Below are 16,808 nucleotides of genomic sequence, written 5' to 3' on the forward strand. Positions count from 1 at the left end.
TCTACTTAGTTTTAAATCTTCGCTCATTTCAACGAACTTAAATAACCTTGAAGCTTGAGAACGATTTAGACTAGTATACGTTACAAGCTTAGGTTAGAGCAAACAATTATTGTCATTGAATTAATTTATCTTTAAAAAATAATATCCAACTTTACTTAAATGATACCCCTAACAATGTGTTTTTTTTAATTCACTTTAAAAACTCAGCAACCATTAAAAGGCTCGTAAAGAAACCGAGGTATTAATAAAGCCTTAGTATATGATTGATTTAAGCTATGTAATACAGATATCAGAAACAATTAACTGTATGTCTTCACACCAAAACCAAATATTATAAAAACACGTTATTTTTGGTGGAATTATAATAAAGCCATGTATAAAACGATTGTTTAGTCAGTGTTTTAAATATTGTTTTCCATCATATTTAAGTTTTTATTGGGCTAGTATTTGTTATTAAAAAACTATATATTATTTGGTTGAACTGGTTTCCAATAGTTATATTAAACAATATCACATGTATAAATCTTGCAGTACTGATTGATCAACCTACGCGCAGAGATTTGACTGGAACCATTTAGCTGGATCAAATTGTTTGTGAATACAAGGAACAACAACTCTGCGTGGAGATTGGCGATTGATTCGCATGGTTTGCGTCCCTTGTTACATGTAGAAATTTCACTTTTCAATACAGTTCACAGGTATTAGGCATGCGTTGCTACCCTCACCACTGTTACCTCCCTCCCTCAGCTGCTACCACCATCCTAAAACCCTAAAAATCGTCCATTTGTTATACAGAATAACAAAACAAAAGCGGTGAGTCGAACAAAAATAGTTTTTCTTATACACATGACAAGGTCAGCATTAGACCATTGAATTGCTCATCTCGACACACAAGTCCATTTCAGAAGCTTACTGTTTGTCATAGATATGTAATTTAAAAAGCGACTCACTTTTTTGTTTTGTTATTGTGTATAACAAATAACAAATTTACACTTTTGAGGGTTTTGGAAGGGGGGGGGGGGCAGCTGAGGAAAAGGGGGTAGAGCTGTTGTTTTTTTGTATTGCGTTCATTTAATTTATAAAGAAATGTATTTAATTTTATTGGTAACTGACCGATACACAATAATATATCGAACAATCTGATTTCTAACATGATCATACATTGTTTAATAGCAATTGAAATATTGCATTAATTTTTTTATTTGTTTTATCCAGCGCCCAGAATTCTGGCTCTTTTTTATGCCGTTTATTGGATGTATTTAACAACGAAAATGGTATTTTTTGTCTTTAGAAAGATCAACCTTGTATAACTTAGGATCATTTACTAATGTTTTATCATGTCGATGGAATGCAAAAATATCCATGCACGCGACCTCAAAGGATGGTCGATTTATCACTCAATATCTGAAGTGGTTGAGGCTTGAGATCATCCTGTGTTATTAAAACTTTAAAGTTTGTCGAATGCGCTGCGAAGCTGTCGATTAGAATGTAGATTGAAACGACACCCGAAATAGGAAAAATAAACAACAACACACAACACAAACTAACAAGAACATCAAACTCTTAAATCTAATTTGTGTTTGTTTCCATAGATGAGCCTGTGATAATTAACTATTTCCGGATGTTAAATACATTTGTACCCCCCTCCCCCCTCCGAGTCAGATGCATAATAATACGCATCTGTTCAATATAGCAACAAATGAAACCCTAGGAACTTCAGGAAGGAAATATTTGTCTGATTTACTACTGTTATAACAGGACACCAGATCTGAGCACACAATGATCGAAACAGAGATCACCGCCCATGAAAAACATTAGGGTTTTAAACCAAAGTGTGTGCCAGCCGAACCTCTGAGGTAACCCAGAATTAATCACAAACCAAACGTGCCGACGTACCATGAAAACATTAATATTAAACTGTGTCGTGTAAATCGAATACTTCATACATAATTTTAGTTTACTGGTGTCGTGAGTGTCAGAAATATATTAAAACGGTTAGGCGACATGTTTTAAGTTATTAGTATATTTAAAAATATGAGCTGAATTTTAGCAATGTAATATTTACATCAATTAACTTAGACGAATTTGTTTTCTAGCTGATTATTTCTTAAACGACTATGCCACACCGAACAACGGTACATTAGTTTTATGGTCTTTGGAAAGTGTTCCAGTCCGTACGTTGGCTTTTATTTTAAACTGACAGCCCGGACATTGGTAACTTCTTTTTTTGCCGCCCCGAACTTTTGTTCTTTGTTATATGTAATGTAATAATAACCGATGTTTTCAGACATTTGAATGGAAAAGTTTAGTTCACCAGAGTTTACACCAATTAAAAAATGTATAACCTCATAATATGCCGTCATTTCTATTTACCATACCATAGTACAGTAAGCTGATAATTAGCTGACAACTGCTATTTGCCAATGGTTTATCGGTTAATTAAGTTTTAATTTCATAACATATTATATATTAGTTCGTGCATAGTGTCGACAGAACTCTTACACTAAGCGGACATGGAAGATCAAGATGCACAGGCTGGCGTGGTGCCAAGCACGCCGTTTACTGGACAGATTGTCCTGGCTTGAAAATAGAACGAACGTATGTTTTGTGCAATTTATATTAAACAAAACGTGTACATGTGATTTATAAAGCTATTTCCAATTATGTTTTGTTACTTTTCTGTTAGCGTAGTGAATATGTGTGTTAGCGTAGTGAATATGTGTGTTAGCGTAGTGAATATGTGTGTTAGCGTAGTGAATATGTGTACATGGTCCATAATAGTTCGTGTGTTATAAATATCACGTATTTAATGAGTGTTTAAATGAACAAATCAGTCATCAATGACTATCAATGCTCAGCTAGTTGACACAGAAGAGATAGAGTCACTATCTCCTATCCTGTACACAAGCACACGTTGATACAGCCGATATGCAGATATGACATTTACAATATTTACATTAAGCATATTATTTATTTACAAACAGAAGCTACTTGTTGCCAAAGTGTTGTTATACATGCGCGGTTATCATGGACTTACGCAGGGAGTGTTTCTTACTTTTTGTACTGGTAAATATTAATTAAATATTTTCTCTAATAACATTATAATATATATGATAATATATTATAATACCATTTTTATTTAAATATCTTATATTTAATGGAAGAGAAATCCTAATACATCCTAATTTGATTTTACCAATATTCTTATTATTCGCTGATTGTAATATAAAGAATACAATTGTCGTTTTTAAGAACTAAGTAAACGAAGTAAAAATAAGTTCCGACTCAGAGTGAAAAAAGTAAAAAATAGTTCTTAGTACATTTAAATACGTAAAAATATTATTTATTTCCACTTCCCCATCCAAACTTATTATTTTGTGCCGCCCCTTATCTGTTTGTTCATTTTCGTTGTTGGTGTTTCGAAAAAACAAATCCTGGATTTATTCATAATCTCCAAATAAAGTTTTACAAAAATCGAAAGAATGTGGAACATAGTTTTGAAAGGTTTCTGGCATTGAATACCCTTATTAAAGTTGGTTATGACTAGTGCCAAAATAAGTTAATGACACAAAAACGTTAATTCGACTTCATTACCTTTTTCGGATTTTAGTGGAAATTAACAAAAACTAGAGCTGGGCCACTAACGTGACTAATAAGACCGTACCGCTTTGTCAGTTATGTTCACTGGCACTGGGGTGAAACATTGCCTTGCACGTCGGAACGTCAAACTGATCAAACACGTGAATTTTCAATGTAATCGCTTTAGACATGTATAACGTAATTAATATTTTAACTAAGACTATTTTTAGTTATACTACTGCTATAAAATGGCTAAGTTGTGTTTTGAAATCTGCACTTCCTTTATTTACCGTTTATTTAATTTATTATTCGTTTATTTACCGAAAAAAGAACGATAAATCAAAACAATGTTAATTTTGCAATGTTTGAACTGATTTCTAATTGGTATCGTCATTCACGCTTCTGTTATATACGCTCACATAGTCTAGCACGCACAACTCTTTATATGTACCGTACAGGTGTCGGTCAGTCGCTGGCGGGATGTTACATCCGGTGGCACGGTCGAGGTCGGTCTTCTTAAGTACCGGTATGAATCCGACAAAGACTGCGACAATTTCTTTGGTGGCTACAAGTGCGACCCTTACTTCAAAGTGTGCCTGCAGTGGCGAAACCACAGGTTCAGATTTACGGGGAAAATAGGTTTAAGCGGATTATTATTGCTTTAACTATGTCATTCTTATATGCATCGAAATGCCATCATTCACATTTGGAGCTTATTGGGATTAAATGGGCATTCAATACAAAAATTAAATTGACATAGAATGTAAAAGACAGCCCTAAAGGTTTTAAATAACCTGATGGCCTTCCGTTATTTACAACTATATCACATACGAAAGTCACGTACGTACAGCGTCTTCTCTTCGTATTTTTGTAGTCTTTCTATTTGGCCGTATCTATAACCTCCACGATGATATCTTTTATTGCTGTGTTATTTATATATATACGCAGTTTATATATTCTTTATAAAACCCATGCAAATATAGGAACATTATAACCTATACCATTCTGAAACAAGATTTAATGACAGACATGTCTATTTTCCTAGCCTTTGTCTTGATATATAGAAAATAAAGTACTTACTTAATAATATTTTCTATACATTCAGCTGCTCATTAAACCAAGTTAAGACATCGTCAGTGGACAACGAGAACGAGCTGGTTGATATTCTAAACAGCACAAACATCAGCCCCAACCCTATTCCGTTCCATATTCCTCGAATTCAGGTACGTATACTCTGGTTCTAATTGTATTTATTTTGCTGTTCAACTTTGCTGGCTCATTCAAGGTATGAGAACTCTAATGACTTGCATTCGTGTAATATCGCCTTATTTCCTACATTTCCGTTACCTCGAACGGTCTGCGTTTATGTGCGTAAAACTACGATAATTTGGCAAAAATCAACACAAATATTTTCATTTTTTATCAAGGATACATCAGAGAAAATTTCAGTAATTAAACTTTGTATTTTCCTTCTGTTAATATATTTTGAGAAATTATTTTTAAAACAACTTGCGACTAGTGATTGGTATTTTGTCTGGTTTTCTTAGGGGAGAAAACAACTCTTGTGTGCTTATATTTTATATTTTCTTTTTTTCAATTGTTACACATCATTTGCTATCAGGAATGCATACATAAGTCATTTATGTATAAATATAGATAAACAATACGTCTTGCTTGATTAATGTTTAGTGTAATACTAGATTTGAAATCAAATGGTTATGAAAACCAGGAACTGTGCGAAGAAAGAGCAGAACCTAAATGTAATGTATTAAAGTTCTAAGTCCTTGGGAATCAATAAAAGCAAAACAAATAGCAGCAAAACACTTAATGGTTCCCATTGTGCTCTTCAGTACCCAATCAGCGTGCGTGTAGAGGTGTGGAACAAGAACCTATTAAATGACCACTTCATCGACAACGTGGATTTCACCTTTCCTAAATATAGCGACACGCGCCGTCACACTGAGCATATCCGGGGCGTCAACCAGCAGGCCAGGTGGCGGGACATAATTTATAATGGCAACATTTGGCATATTTTTTTGTTTGTACTGTTGATACTCTCACCAATCCCCATAGATGGGATTACTCCGTGCCCCCCTTTGGCATCACATAAATTGACCTAACTTGAAATGATCAGAATTGTAAACTAGTACTCTGAATTTTACATGGATTTATATGCTTACATTTGATATTGGAATGATCATAGGGATCCGGCACACACAAAAATATGATGTTTTTGTGCCGGGTCCCTATGGGTACGATTTCAAGATTTCACTTAACTAATATTAACGACTTCATAGTTATGGCACTATGTTCGTCAGCATTTGATAATTCTGCTCATATTTCATGTTGTCATTTTTTCAGTGTTGATATATACATAGATATCTCGTGCGACTATAATTTCTATGGCATCGATTGTGGTACTCACTGTGTTGCACCTCCACACGGCTCATGCAACTCCGACGGAAATGTTATATGCAACACCGGTCAGTACAGTATAAACCAACAAAAACTATATATGTAGGAACGCAGGAAATCACCATTTAATACAAGATTTATAAATTCATAGACTAAAGCATGAACCAAAATTATAATTTATGTTGTAAAACATAAGTGTTGTTTTATTTTTAATGTTTATTTTTTGTTTACATGTTTTACATATTTACCGAAAAATGAAATGCAAATCATAACCACTATGTCTGCTTGGTATAATCTCGTTATTGTGGTTATTAACCTTTTCATTTTGAGGTTTGTCTCAAAAAACTATTTTTTAATCAAACAATGGTTTAGAATATTGATTCAACACTTTGAGAAAATATCTTACTATAGCCAAATATAATATGTTTCTATGCATACTGGCATACTTATGTTGCCATGAACTTCTCACATGAATTAAAGTTTGTGAATACTGGATTAAATGCAATTTCAAAATTCAAATGCTGTTCTCAATATTTCATAGATTATCCTCATGTTGACCTGTCCAGCTTTTATCGGTTAGAAGTACAACTTTTAATATTTAAAGGAAAACCATGAGACTTGTGAAAATGAACACACAAGCTGTTGTTTATAAATAGTTTTACTTGGGGATTAGTGTCGTTTTCACATAATCAAATGCTTTCTAATTGCAGGGAATGAAAGATCATTTAACCTCAATAATTAAATTTTGCTAGTTATTTAAATCAGATGTCATTGTTTATTTTTTTGTTGTTTTCTAATTTTACTCTTATCATGGTTTTCAAGTTTCTAATACAATTATAGGCCATTAAACAGAACGTTTTACAACAAACCGCATCCGAAAATTCAATGATCGTCTTAATAAATACCATTTATAACATTTGACTAGCCTTTACAATTTAACAACGCATATTCGATCAACATCGTTATTTTTTGCTTTCAGGTTACACAGGTCAACTATGCAATGAAATTGTACCCTCAAGTACACAAAGCCATACTATTTTTTCTGTCCAAACAACAAATACACACACAACATCAAGGCCAACAACTATGATACCCACGACAATATGGTCAACAACAACGAAACCAACAACAGTAAGGTCAACAACAATAACACACACAACAGTAAGGTCAACAACAACGAAACTCACAACAGTAAGGTCAACAACAATGACACCCACACCAGTAAGGTCAACAACAACGAGACCCACAACAGTAAGGTCAACAACAACGAGACCCACAACAGTAAGGTCAACAACAACGAGACCCACCACAGTAAGGTCATTAACAACGAAACCCACAACAGTAAGGTCAACAACAACGAGACCCACAACAGTAAGGTCAACAACAACGAGACTCACAACAATAAGGTCAACAACAATGAGACCCACAACAGTAAGGTCAACAACAATGACACCCACAACAGTAAGGTCAACAACGAAACCCACACCAGTATGGTCAACAACAACGAGACCCACCACAGTAAGGTCAACAACAACGAGACTCACAACAATAAGGTCAACAACAATGAGACCCACAACAGTAAGGTCAACAACAATGAGACCCACAACAGTAAGGTCAACAACAACGAAACCCACAACAGTAAGGTCAACAACAATGACACCCACAACAGTAAGGTCAACAACAACGAGACCCACAACAGTAAGGTCAACAACAATGACACCCATAACAGTTAGGTCAACAACAATGACACCCACAACAGTAAGGTCAACAACAACGAAACCTACAACAGTAAGGTCAACAACAACGAAACCCACAACATTAAGTACAACAACAATGCAACACACCACATTGAAACCAACAACTATGAGACCCACAACAGTAAGGTCAACAACAATCAAACCCACAACAAAACGATCAACAACATTGAAACCCTCCACAGTGCGGTCAACATCAATGAAACCCACGACAATAAAGCCAACAACTATGAAATCCACAACAGTACGATCAACAACACTGAAACCCACGACAGTAAGACAAACAACAATGAAACTCACAACAGAAAGGCCAACAACAATGAAATTAACAACATATAGTTCAACAAAAATGCAACACACAACATTGAAACCAACAACAATAAAACCCACAACAGTACGGTCTACAACAATGAAACCCACAACAAAACGTCAAACAACATTGAAACCCTCAACAATACGGTCAACATCAATGAAACCCACAACATTTAGTACAAAAACAATGCACCCCACATCAAAAAAGCCAACAACAATTAAACCTACAACATTTACTACAACAACAATGCAACACACAACATTGAGACCAACATCAATGAAACGCTCAACATTTATACAAACATCAATGAAAAGCACAACATTAAAGCAACCACAAATTCAAAACACAACAGTGACCCCAACAACAATGAGAAACTCAACTGAAACACCCATGATATACTCAACTGGAACACGAATCTCAACACAAAACATAACCATAACACCAACAACAATTAAACATCCAACAGTGTCACCTACAACTGTGCATACAGCAGCAATAAAATATTCCACCGTAAAGACGACAGCAATAAATCAAACAAATTTAACTTCAAAGAAACATTCAACTCCACTTCCAACAACAATAACGCACACAAAAACTAACATACAAACATCAACAATGAAAAATACAACGGTAACAACAACAACAGAAGCAACAACAATGAATCACACAACTATAGCACCGACTTCAATGAAACTCACAACAGTGGCAACGACACCACTGGAAAACACAACTGTAGCATCTATGACAACAATTAACCAAACAACTAAAAGCACAAACACATCGATATACCCCTCAACCAGACAAACTTCAACAATACATACCACTACTTCAAAACCGAAAACAACAGTAAAAGCAAAAACATTTAAAAATCCATCAACAACAACCTCAACGCTAAATCATTCAACACTCAACCAGACAACGGCGGAGTCAAAGGTCAACATTACAACGCCAAAACAAACAGTCTCACATTCCATGACGTCGCTTTCAGTCAACCACACAATGGCAAAACCAGAATACCAAACAACGGAAAACCCAATAGCTGGCAACACAACGGCAAATCCAAGAACCGAAAAAACATCACAAACACGAATATCTAACAGCACAGTTGCAAACCCAAAAGCTAACCACACAACAGTTAATCGAATAGCCAACAACACAACGGCAAATCCAATAGCTAACCACACAACGACAATAACAATAGCCAACCACACAGCGGCAAAAACAGCAACCAACCATACAACTGCAAGCTCAACGCGTATTACCTCAACAGCAAATCCTGCAGCTACTCAAACAGTTGGTCCACCACACACACGCGTTCACACTTCCCGTTTATCTACGTATATTACAAAGCAACACGGCAGAAGCAAAGATGCACAACAAACGGATGATTCGCCTAAGGTATTCTTAACAGTCATATAATTGTGTCTGAGGCATGTTAGTGAGAATATATTTTAAACTTGCATCAACTACAAGACTTTTGAGTTGTATATGAACACAACACCTTTAACACATAATGAACACAATTAAGATTCGTCTATGTAAACATATTTAATTTAATATAAGGCCACAACACATTGCAAATGTGTTCCTCAGATTTGCCGCACCAGAAATGTTTATTCGTTATGTTAAGACTAGATATTTTGCGACAAAAACTGTTATAGATATGTTATATTATATAGATATTCTTTGCTGAAGAAAATGGTAGTATGTTTTTTGCTGAAGCATTCCGCTCATCAGCCACTGCATTTGTTAAGGAATTGTCGCCCGTATTGGCTCTTTGCATATAATAAAAATACCTCATATATTGAAGATATGGCGCAATTAATTACTACATGAAGTACACACATTAACAGATAAAAACATATCTGTAATATACGATTGCCAAAAAATCCTGTGTGATAATTGAATAGTCTGAGGATATACTGTACATGGTTGGCTGGTCGGCTAAATATTGTTCTTGTAGATAGGTCTCCAGTTGTAAAATCTGACAATATGACAGAACAGGTTGCGGAACTAAAGTTTCCCCTTATTTTATTATCAATAAGTGACAACAAACGCAAAAATTATTACAAGTCAATGGTATTTTGGGACCATGGCTCACAAAAGCCAAGGAGAAAAATCAATTTCATAGTATAAAGTGGAAATACAGAAATGAGCCGCGCTCTGGGAAACATTTGAGCTTCGGACTGGATGCATGTGTCACCCCAGAAATGCATGTGCAGTGCAGTATACACAGTGGTTTTCGTTAAAAAGAGAATTCCTCTACTCGAAAAATGCCATAAAGGCGAAAAGTATCGTCCCTGAATAGATAGTCCGGACTGCACATGTTAATCTGGGACGATGTTTTTCGCCCATGAATTAAGCACGGTTTTCCCAGAGACCTGCTCTCATGTATTGGCGATATACATATACGAGCCTTTTTCTGAGAAAACTGGGCTTAATGCATGTGCGTAAAGTGTAATGCCAGATTAGCCTGTGCAGTCCGCACATGCTAATCAGGGACGAAACTTTCCGCCTAAACTTGATTTTCGGTATTGAGGGACTTCCTCGAAACTAAAAATACCATAAAAGCGTAAAGTGTCGTCCCTGATTAGCCTGTGCGGACTGCACAGGCTAATCTGGGACGACACTTTACGCAAATGCATAATTCCCAGTTTTCTCAGAACGCGACTCATACAAACATGTTCGAGCGTTTTGCATGATGCATTGAATGTATTCGGTAGATATGTTCAATAAATATTGACAATCGTATTTTTTTTTCATCTGCCCATTTTGTTTGCCACTGATACTATCGAAAAGGGAATAGACATTACCTTTTTAAAGAGCTCGCTCGCTACAATTTTTGTGATCAAATTCCGTCGATCAACTGTTGAAAACTTTGTGTGGCCTTACAGCTTTATGTGCAATATTCTGGTGTTTTGTACTTATTAAGTGAAGTGCAATTTTTGTTTTAAATGTTTTATTACACAATACGCAATTCGATAGCGTTCTCTTGTTAATCATATACCGTTTGCACTAAATATTCCTACACATTGTTACAGCCGAATAATTACGTGGGAGTGGCATTGGGTGTTACCGCCGGTGTGTTGCTGATTGTTCTGATGGTGGGGGTTGCTGTGTTCCTAAATAGAAGGTACTTTGGTAGTTGTCCATATGCGAGATTATTTGATTGAGCCATTCAGAACAGATATATAGAACTCAATAGTTTGACGACCATGTCGTGTAGAAACATTTGTTCAACAGATAGTATCGGACATTATCCTAGATGGTTGACTTATCGAGAAGCTTAAAAATCCATCAGCATCATATATAAATACATCTTTGAGCAACTGAAGATACATTTACATGTTTTCTTTTCTTTTTTACATTAATTAAAATCTATAAAGAGGTGATTGGAAAATTATCGTTTAATAATAGATGTCGATGGTTTAAATCTTGCCTAGTCTAAACTAAGGTGATTTATGTGTTCACACAGAAAGCGACCGCTAGAGATAGACCCATGGAACGACCTTGAGACTGTCGCTTCCGAAGACCATGAACCCATCACCGGCAGCCTGCAATTAAAGTTGGATGACATGTACCAGCCGAACAACCGCGGCTTCAACAACCCCGCGTACGGGAGTACCATGGGCGAGTCACAGTCATAGTGCCTTCAACAGATCTGGTTACTTAGTGATGTGTGCGTGCTCGATGTGTATATATACGAGTGACTGTGCTACGATCGTGTACGATAACAATCGATAAATGTACAGCGTCTGTAGAGACGACAAGTCAGATCGACAGCTGGTGCATATGCATTTCTTACATAGCATTCAAACTTATTGCTGTCCGTTATCATAAAACAATCGCAATTTTATTCTTTAAAGGAAATTTTTACGGGTAACGAAAATGATAATTTTCATGTTTGTGAAAATAGATTGAAAAGTCAGTATATATTGTAGAACAAATGACTCATTACTTTGAAACTTAATAGAAGTATCGGTCCATCTGGGTATGATCATAAATTTAATAAATGCATGTTAAAGCTTTTGTAATGCTTTTCATCGAACATTTCCCAAGTTATGTGTTTCATTGCAATAGTGTACTAAAATAATAAAGTGGTCAGCGCGTTTGGATTTTGTCCTCAAAGTTCCCGGGCTCGAATCCACACAAGGACAAATAAATAGTATGTGAACAAGTCCATTTACATTTTGTTGAGGTAATGGAAACAATAAGCATTTCAAATCCATGAACATTTGTCGACACGTGAACTATGAGGACTTACAGTATCTGTGACAGGCTCTGTGTTTTAGTAATTATATACGCACTTGAGATGTTGGTTGCAAATATTGTTCTTGTAGATTTCACTTGGGTAAATTTGATTAAAATATAGACTTGAAGATTGGTCGATATAGATCCCAAAGTATCTTACTCACGTCTTGTTATATACTTGTATCACCTTCATCCAGTGCTGTAAACAATACCAAGCTGGACTGATTCTATCAGATTTTCGTGCTTCTTATTTAAGTGAATTTTTGAAACTGCGGTCACTCTCGCGATAGGTGAATATGGAATTCGATTGTAGAATATAAGTTGAAACGTCTATGTTAATTTTATAATCCTCAAACATTTGTCAAATATTTTTTTCTCAATGTCTTTCTCAACGATCACCAAATATAAATTCAAACGAAGTTTGTTTATTATTTTACTCTCAACGGTCGTCGAATATAACTTTAAGTATTGTGTTCATTATGTCACATGATCAATTGCGGACTGTGAATTTAAACTATTTTCTTTATTATGTCACCCTTAACCATATTTGAATGTAAATTAAAATGAATGTTGTTCATTATTTCACCCATATTTTAAAATATGAGTTTAAACGTATTTTGTTTCACTTAATCACTACCATCAATTTCAGTTTAATGACAGACGAATCTTCGTTGTTTGTGCATAAACTTGCATTGTTAGTCTTGATTCATACACCAGACTACATACCCATCAATGTTTCCAAAACTGGTTATTGTTATTTGCAGAAAAGGTACGTTATCTTGCAAAAATGGGTCTTAAGCCATATTCGGCCAATATAGCTCCAGACTATCCTGTGAATTCTGGTCAGAAGCTTCCCTGTCCACTATAAAGTCACGCACGATGTCGTGGTTTCATTAGCGGACAGGTTAGCTTCTCACCAGACTTAGCGAAGGTGCAGACCCATTTGGCTCATATCATGTAATGTGTAAATGAATCTGTTTGAATCTTCATGCCATATAAGGACTATGCACACGTATCCACGGTGACCTTGACGTTGAAGCGACTGACATAGTTATTTCACGCGAAAGACCAAACAGATATTATAAAGTTTGGTTTTATGATTTTATAGGAGCTAAAAAGTTTGAAGAGCAATTTGGATTATTGAAGTAGTAAAATTCTTCTGTTTAGTCATATATGCCATACTCCAATACATTAATTGATCCCGTTGAAACGCCAATGTGCTAGTTCCGGTGAATGTGAATTTACTCAATTCTGATGTACACACATAAAAAAAACAATTTGTTGTGTGCACCTGTTTGATTCACTAGAATCAGCCTCTCAGGTCAAATACAAGCGATAAACGTTGCCTTGCCAATAAAATAGTTTAAGCAATTTTTTAGATGAATGTGTTTTCCTTGTTGATTGGCTCCTGAGTGATTGATTGGAAATTGGCAACTACCGGTTCATATTTTAGTAGCCCGGTCATTGAATCCAACAACGATTTTTTAATGCAGTGTCCCAAAATCCATTAAAAAATGCATGTACTTCATGTCTTGTCTGTGTGCATAAAGCTATTGCTGTGAAAACGCCAGTATTATTAATATAAATAGAAATAGAGAATACTATTTTAGTGTGAACGTGTACTTAAATTTATCCCACGAGTGAAGAAAGGTTTACATGGCGAGGCTTCACACTTACATAGTATTCTATTTATCCTACACTATTTTTTAATTTGTATTTAATTTATTCCTGATGCAATCAAAATAGTAGTCTTTATTTGATAAAATAAAGGCAAAAACACAAAATTAACTGAATCTAACATTGCGTAGTTATATTAATTGCGATCTTTCCCGTTTACGAAACTCGAAATAGTCCTTAAGAATTCCACGCAAAGAAGAGTAACGAGACAAAATATCGCTATACGCCTCGATTCAAATTAAATCAGCGTAGAACACAGACGGTTTTGTTCAAACTACAATTCTTGTTTCACCACTGTAAAATACCAAAAACAAACATGGCTGCCATTTTGAAATTTACAAAATGTGTAGACCAGTCTATATATTATATATTATATATGATTTTTTTTTGTGCCGGGTACCAATGGTGAAGACATCTACGTGAAGCATGATTCAGCATTTATCCCCGACGATATTGTTAATTCTAGTCTATAAACAACTCTTTTTACACACGTTTTACTTACTGACATAAAAAAGTAAAACATCTTCTGGTTATTGTTCTACTAACCGAAGTTGTGTAATTACCATGTTTATTTTCGTAAAGTTTAATTTGCTCCCATGACGAGTTAAACTTCTGGACACATTTCTTCATCGCCATCCATCTTTTCCATTTTAAAGCACTGGATTTAAGCAGCCAATTCTTTGTGGATAGACATTCTTTGATCGAGTGACAAAGGAACGACTTATACATCAAAGAAATTACCCTTTTAATTCAACATTGATTTCCTTCGAAAAGTTAAAGAACAATTCACTAACACTTTTCTTAAATTTAGGCCTAATCCATCAATTGTTCAACAACACATCGCGTTATTCGAGTGCATTCGACATTTTAACGACATCGAAAATGCAGTCTCACCAGTTTCATTAAATTTCATATCCCAACACTGTTATTCACATTCATAATATTATAATAATCCATCGTAAACACACACACTCTTAAACGACTGCGTACCCAATTTATTTAATAAATTTTACAAAATTGCGGTCTCTGTCTAAAGACAGATCAGCCTTGTTTAGCTTAGAATCATTTACTAATGATTTATGATATCGATGGAAGGCAACCATTGCCGTGCACGCGACCTCAAAGGATGGTCGATTTATCACTCAATATCAGAAGTGGTTGAGGCTTGGGATCATCCTGTGTTATTAACACTTACAATTTTGTCAAATGCGCCGCGAAGCTGTCTATTAGAATGTATATTGAAACGACACCCGAAATAGGCAAAAAACAACAACACACAACACAAACTAATAGTAACATCAAACTCTTAAATTTAATGTGTGTTTGTTTCCATAGATGAGCCTGTGATAATTAACTAATTCCGGATGTTAAATACATGTGTATCCCCCACCCACCCACCCCGAGTCAGATGTTTAATAACACGCATTTGTTTAATATAGCAACAAATAAAACCCTAGGAACTTCAGGAAGGATAGAATTTGGTTGATTTGCTACTGTTATAACAGGACACCAGATTTGAGCACACAATGATCGAAACTGGGATCACCGCCAATGAAAAGCATTAGGGTTTTAAACCAAAGTGTGTGCAAGCCGAACATCTGAGTTAACCCAGAATTAATCACAAACCAAACGCGCCTGTTAAACAAGCAGACGTACCATGAAAACATTAATATTAAACTGTGTCGTGTAAATCGAATACTTCATACATAATTTTAGTTTACTGGTGTCGTGAGTGTCAGAAATATATTAAAACGGTTAGGCGACATGTCTTAAGTTATTAGTATATTAGTAAAAATATCAGCTGTATTTTAAAAATGTAATATTTACATCAATTAACTTAGACGAATTTGTTTTCTAGTTGATTATTTCTTAAACGACTATGCCACACCGAACAACGGTACATTAGCTTTATGGTCTTTGGAAAGTGTTCCAGTCCGTACTTTGGCTCTTATTTCAAACTGACAGCCCGGACATTGGGTGACTTCTTTTTTTGCCGCCCCGAACATTTGTTCTTTGTTATATGTTATATAATAATAACCGATTTTATCAGACATTTGAATGGAAAAGTTTAGTTCACCAGAGTTAACGCCAATTAAAAAATGTATGACCTCATAATATGCCGGCATTTCTATTTAACATAACGTACAACAGTAAGCTGATTGCTTATAAGCTGACAGTTACTATTTGCCAGTTGTTTATCAGCTGATTAAGTTTTAATTTCATAACATATTATATATTAGTTCAGGCTCCAAGTCGATGATACCGTTCGTGCATAGTGTCGACAGTATTCTTACACTAAGCGGACATGGAAGATCAAGATGCGCAGGCTGGCGTGGTCCTGCGCTGGCCGCTTACTGGACAGATTGTCATGGCTTAGTAAATAGAAAGAACGTATGTTTTGTGCAATTTATATTAAACAAAACGTGGTCATGTGATTGTTAAAAGCTATTTCCAATTATGGTTTGTTACCTTTCTGTTTGCGTAGTGAATATGTGTAAATGTACATTGGTCCATGATATTTCGTGTTAAATAAATATCACGTATTTACTGAGTGTATGGATGAACAAGTCATCAATCACTGTTAATGCTCGGCTATTTGACACAACAGAGATAGTCACTATCTCTTATCTTGTAACCAAGCACACGTTGATACAGCCGATATGAAGATATGACATTTATTTTATTTACATGTATTAGCATATTATTTATTTACAAACAGAAGCTATTCGTTGCCAAAGTGTTGTTATACATGCGCGGTTATCATGGACTTACGCAGAGAATGTTTCTTACTGTTTGTACTGGTAAATATTAATTAAACA

At 35.3% G+C, this 16,808-nt stretch overlaps 1 protein-coding gene across 50 annotated transcripts; it reads left to right on the forward strand.

Moving 5' to 3' along the window:
• Positions 1 to 2,890: 2,890 nt before the first annotated feature.
• LOC127865794 (mucin-5AC-like) lies at positions 2,891 to 12,731 on the forward strand. 50 transcript variants are annotated; one of them, XM_052405806.1, is made up of 11 exons: positions 2,892 to 3,066; positions 4,038 to 4,195; positions 4,685 to 4,802; positions 5,430 to 5,572; positions 5,941 to 6,062; positions 6,974 to 7,370; positions 7,401 to 7,430; positions 7,668 to 7,757; positions 7,878 to 9,459; positions 11,103 to 11,194; positions 11,537 to 12,731. In XM_052405806.1, exons 1-11 carry the CDS (start codon positions 3,028 to 3,030, stop codon positions 11,706 to 11,708), a joined length of 2,943 nt encoding a protein of 980 aa, XP_052261766.1. In that variant the 5' UTR covers positions 2,892 to 3,027; the 3' UTR covers positions 11,709 to 12,731. The 50 variants fall into 50 exon arrangements, with proteins under 50 accessions (XP_052261717.1, XP_052261719.1, XP_052261766.1 ...); XM_052405805.1 differs by lacking the exon at positions 7,401 to 7,430 and adding an exon at positions 7,548 to 7,577; XM_052405809.1 differs by lacking the exon at positions 7,401 to 7,430 and adding an exon at positions 7,548 to 7,577 and having other exon boundaries at positions 7,728 to 7,757.
• The last annotated feature ends 4,077 nt before the right edge of the window (positions 12,732 to 16,808 follow it).

This window comes from Dreissena polymorpha, chromosome 2, assembly GCF_020536995.1.
Source record: "Dreissena polymorpha isolate Duluth1 chromosome 2, UMN_Dpol_1.0, whole genome shotgun sequence".
Lineage (NCBI taxonomy): Eukaryota > Metazoa > Mollusca > Bivalvia > Myida > Dreissenidae > Dreissena > Dreissena polymorpha.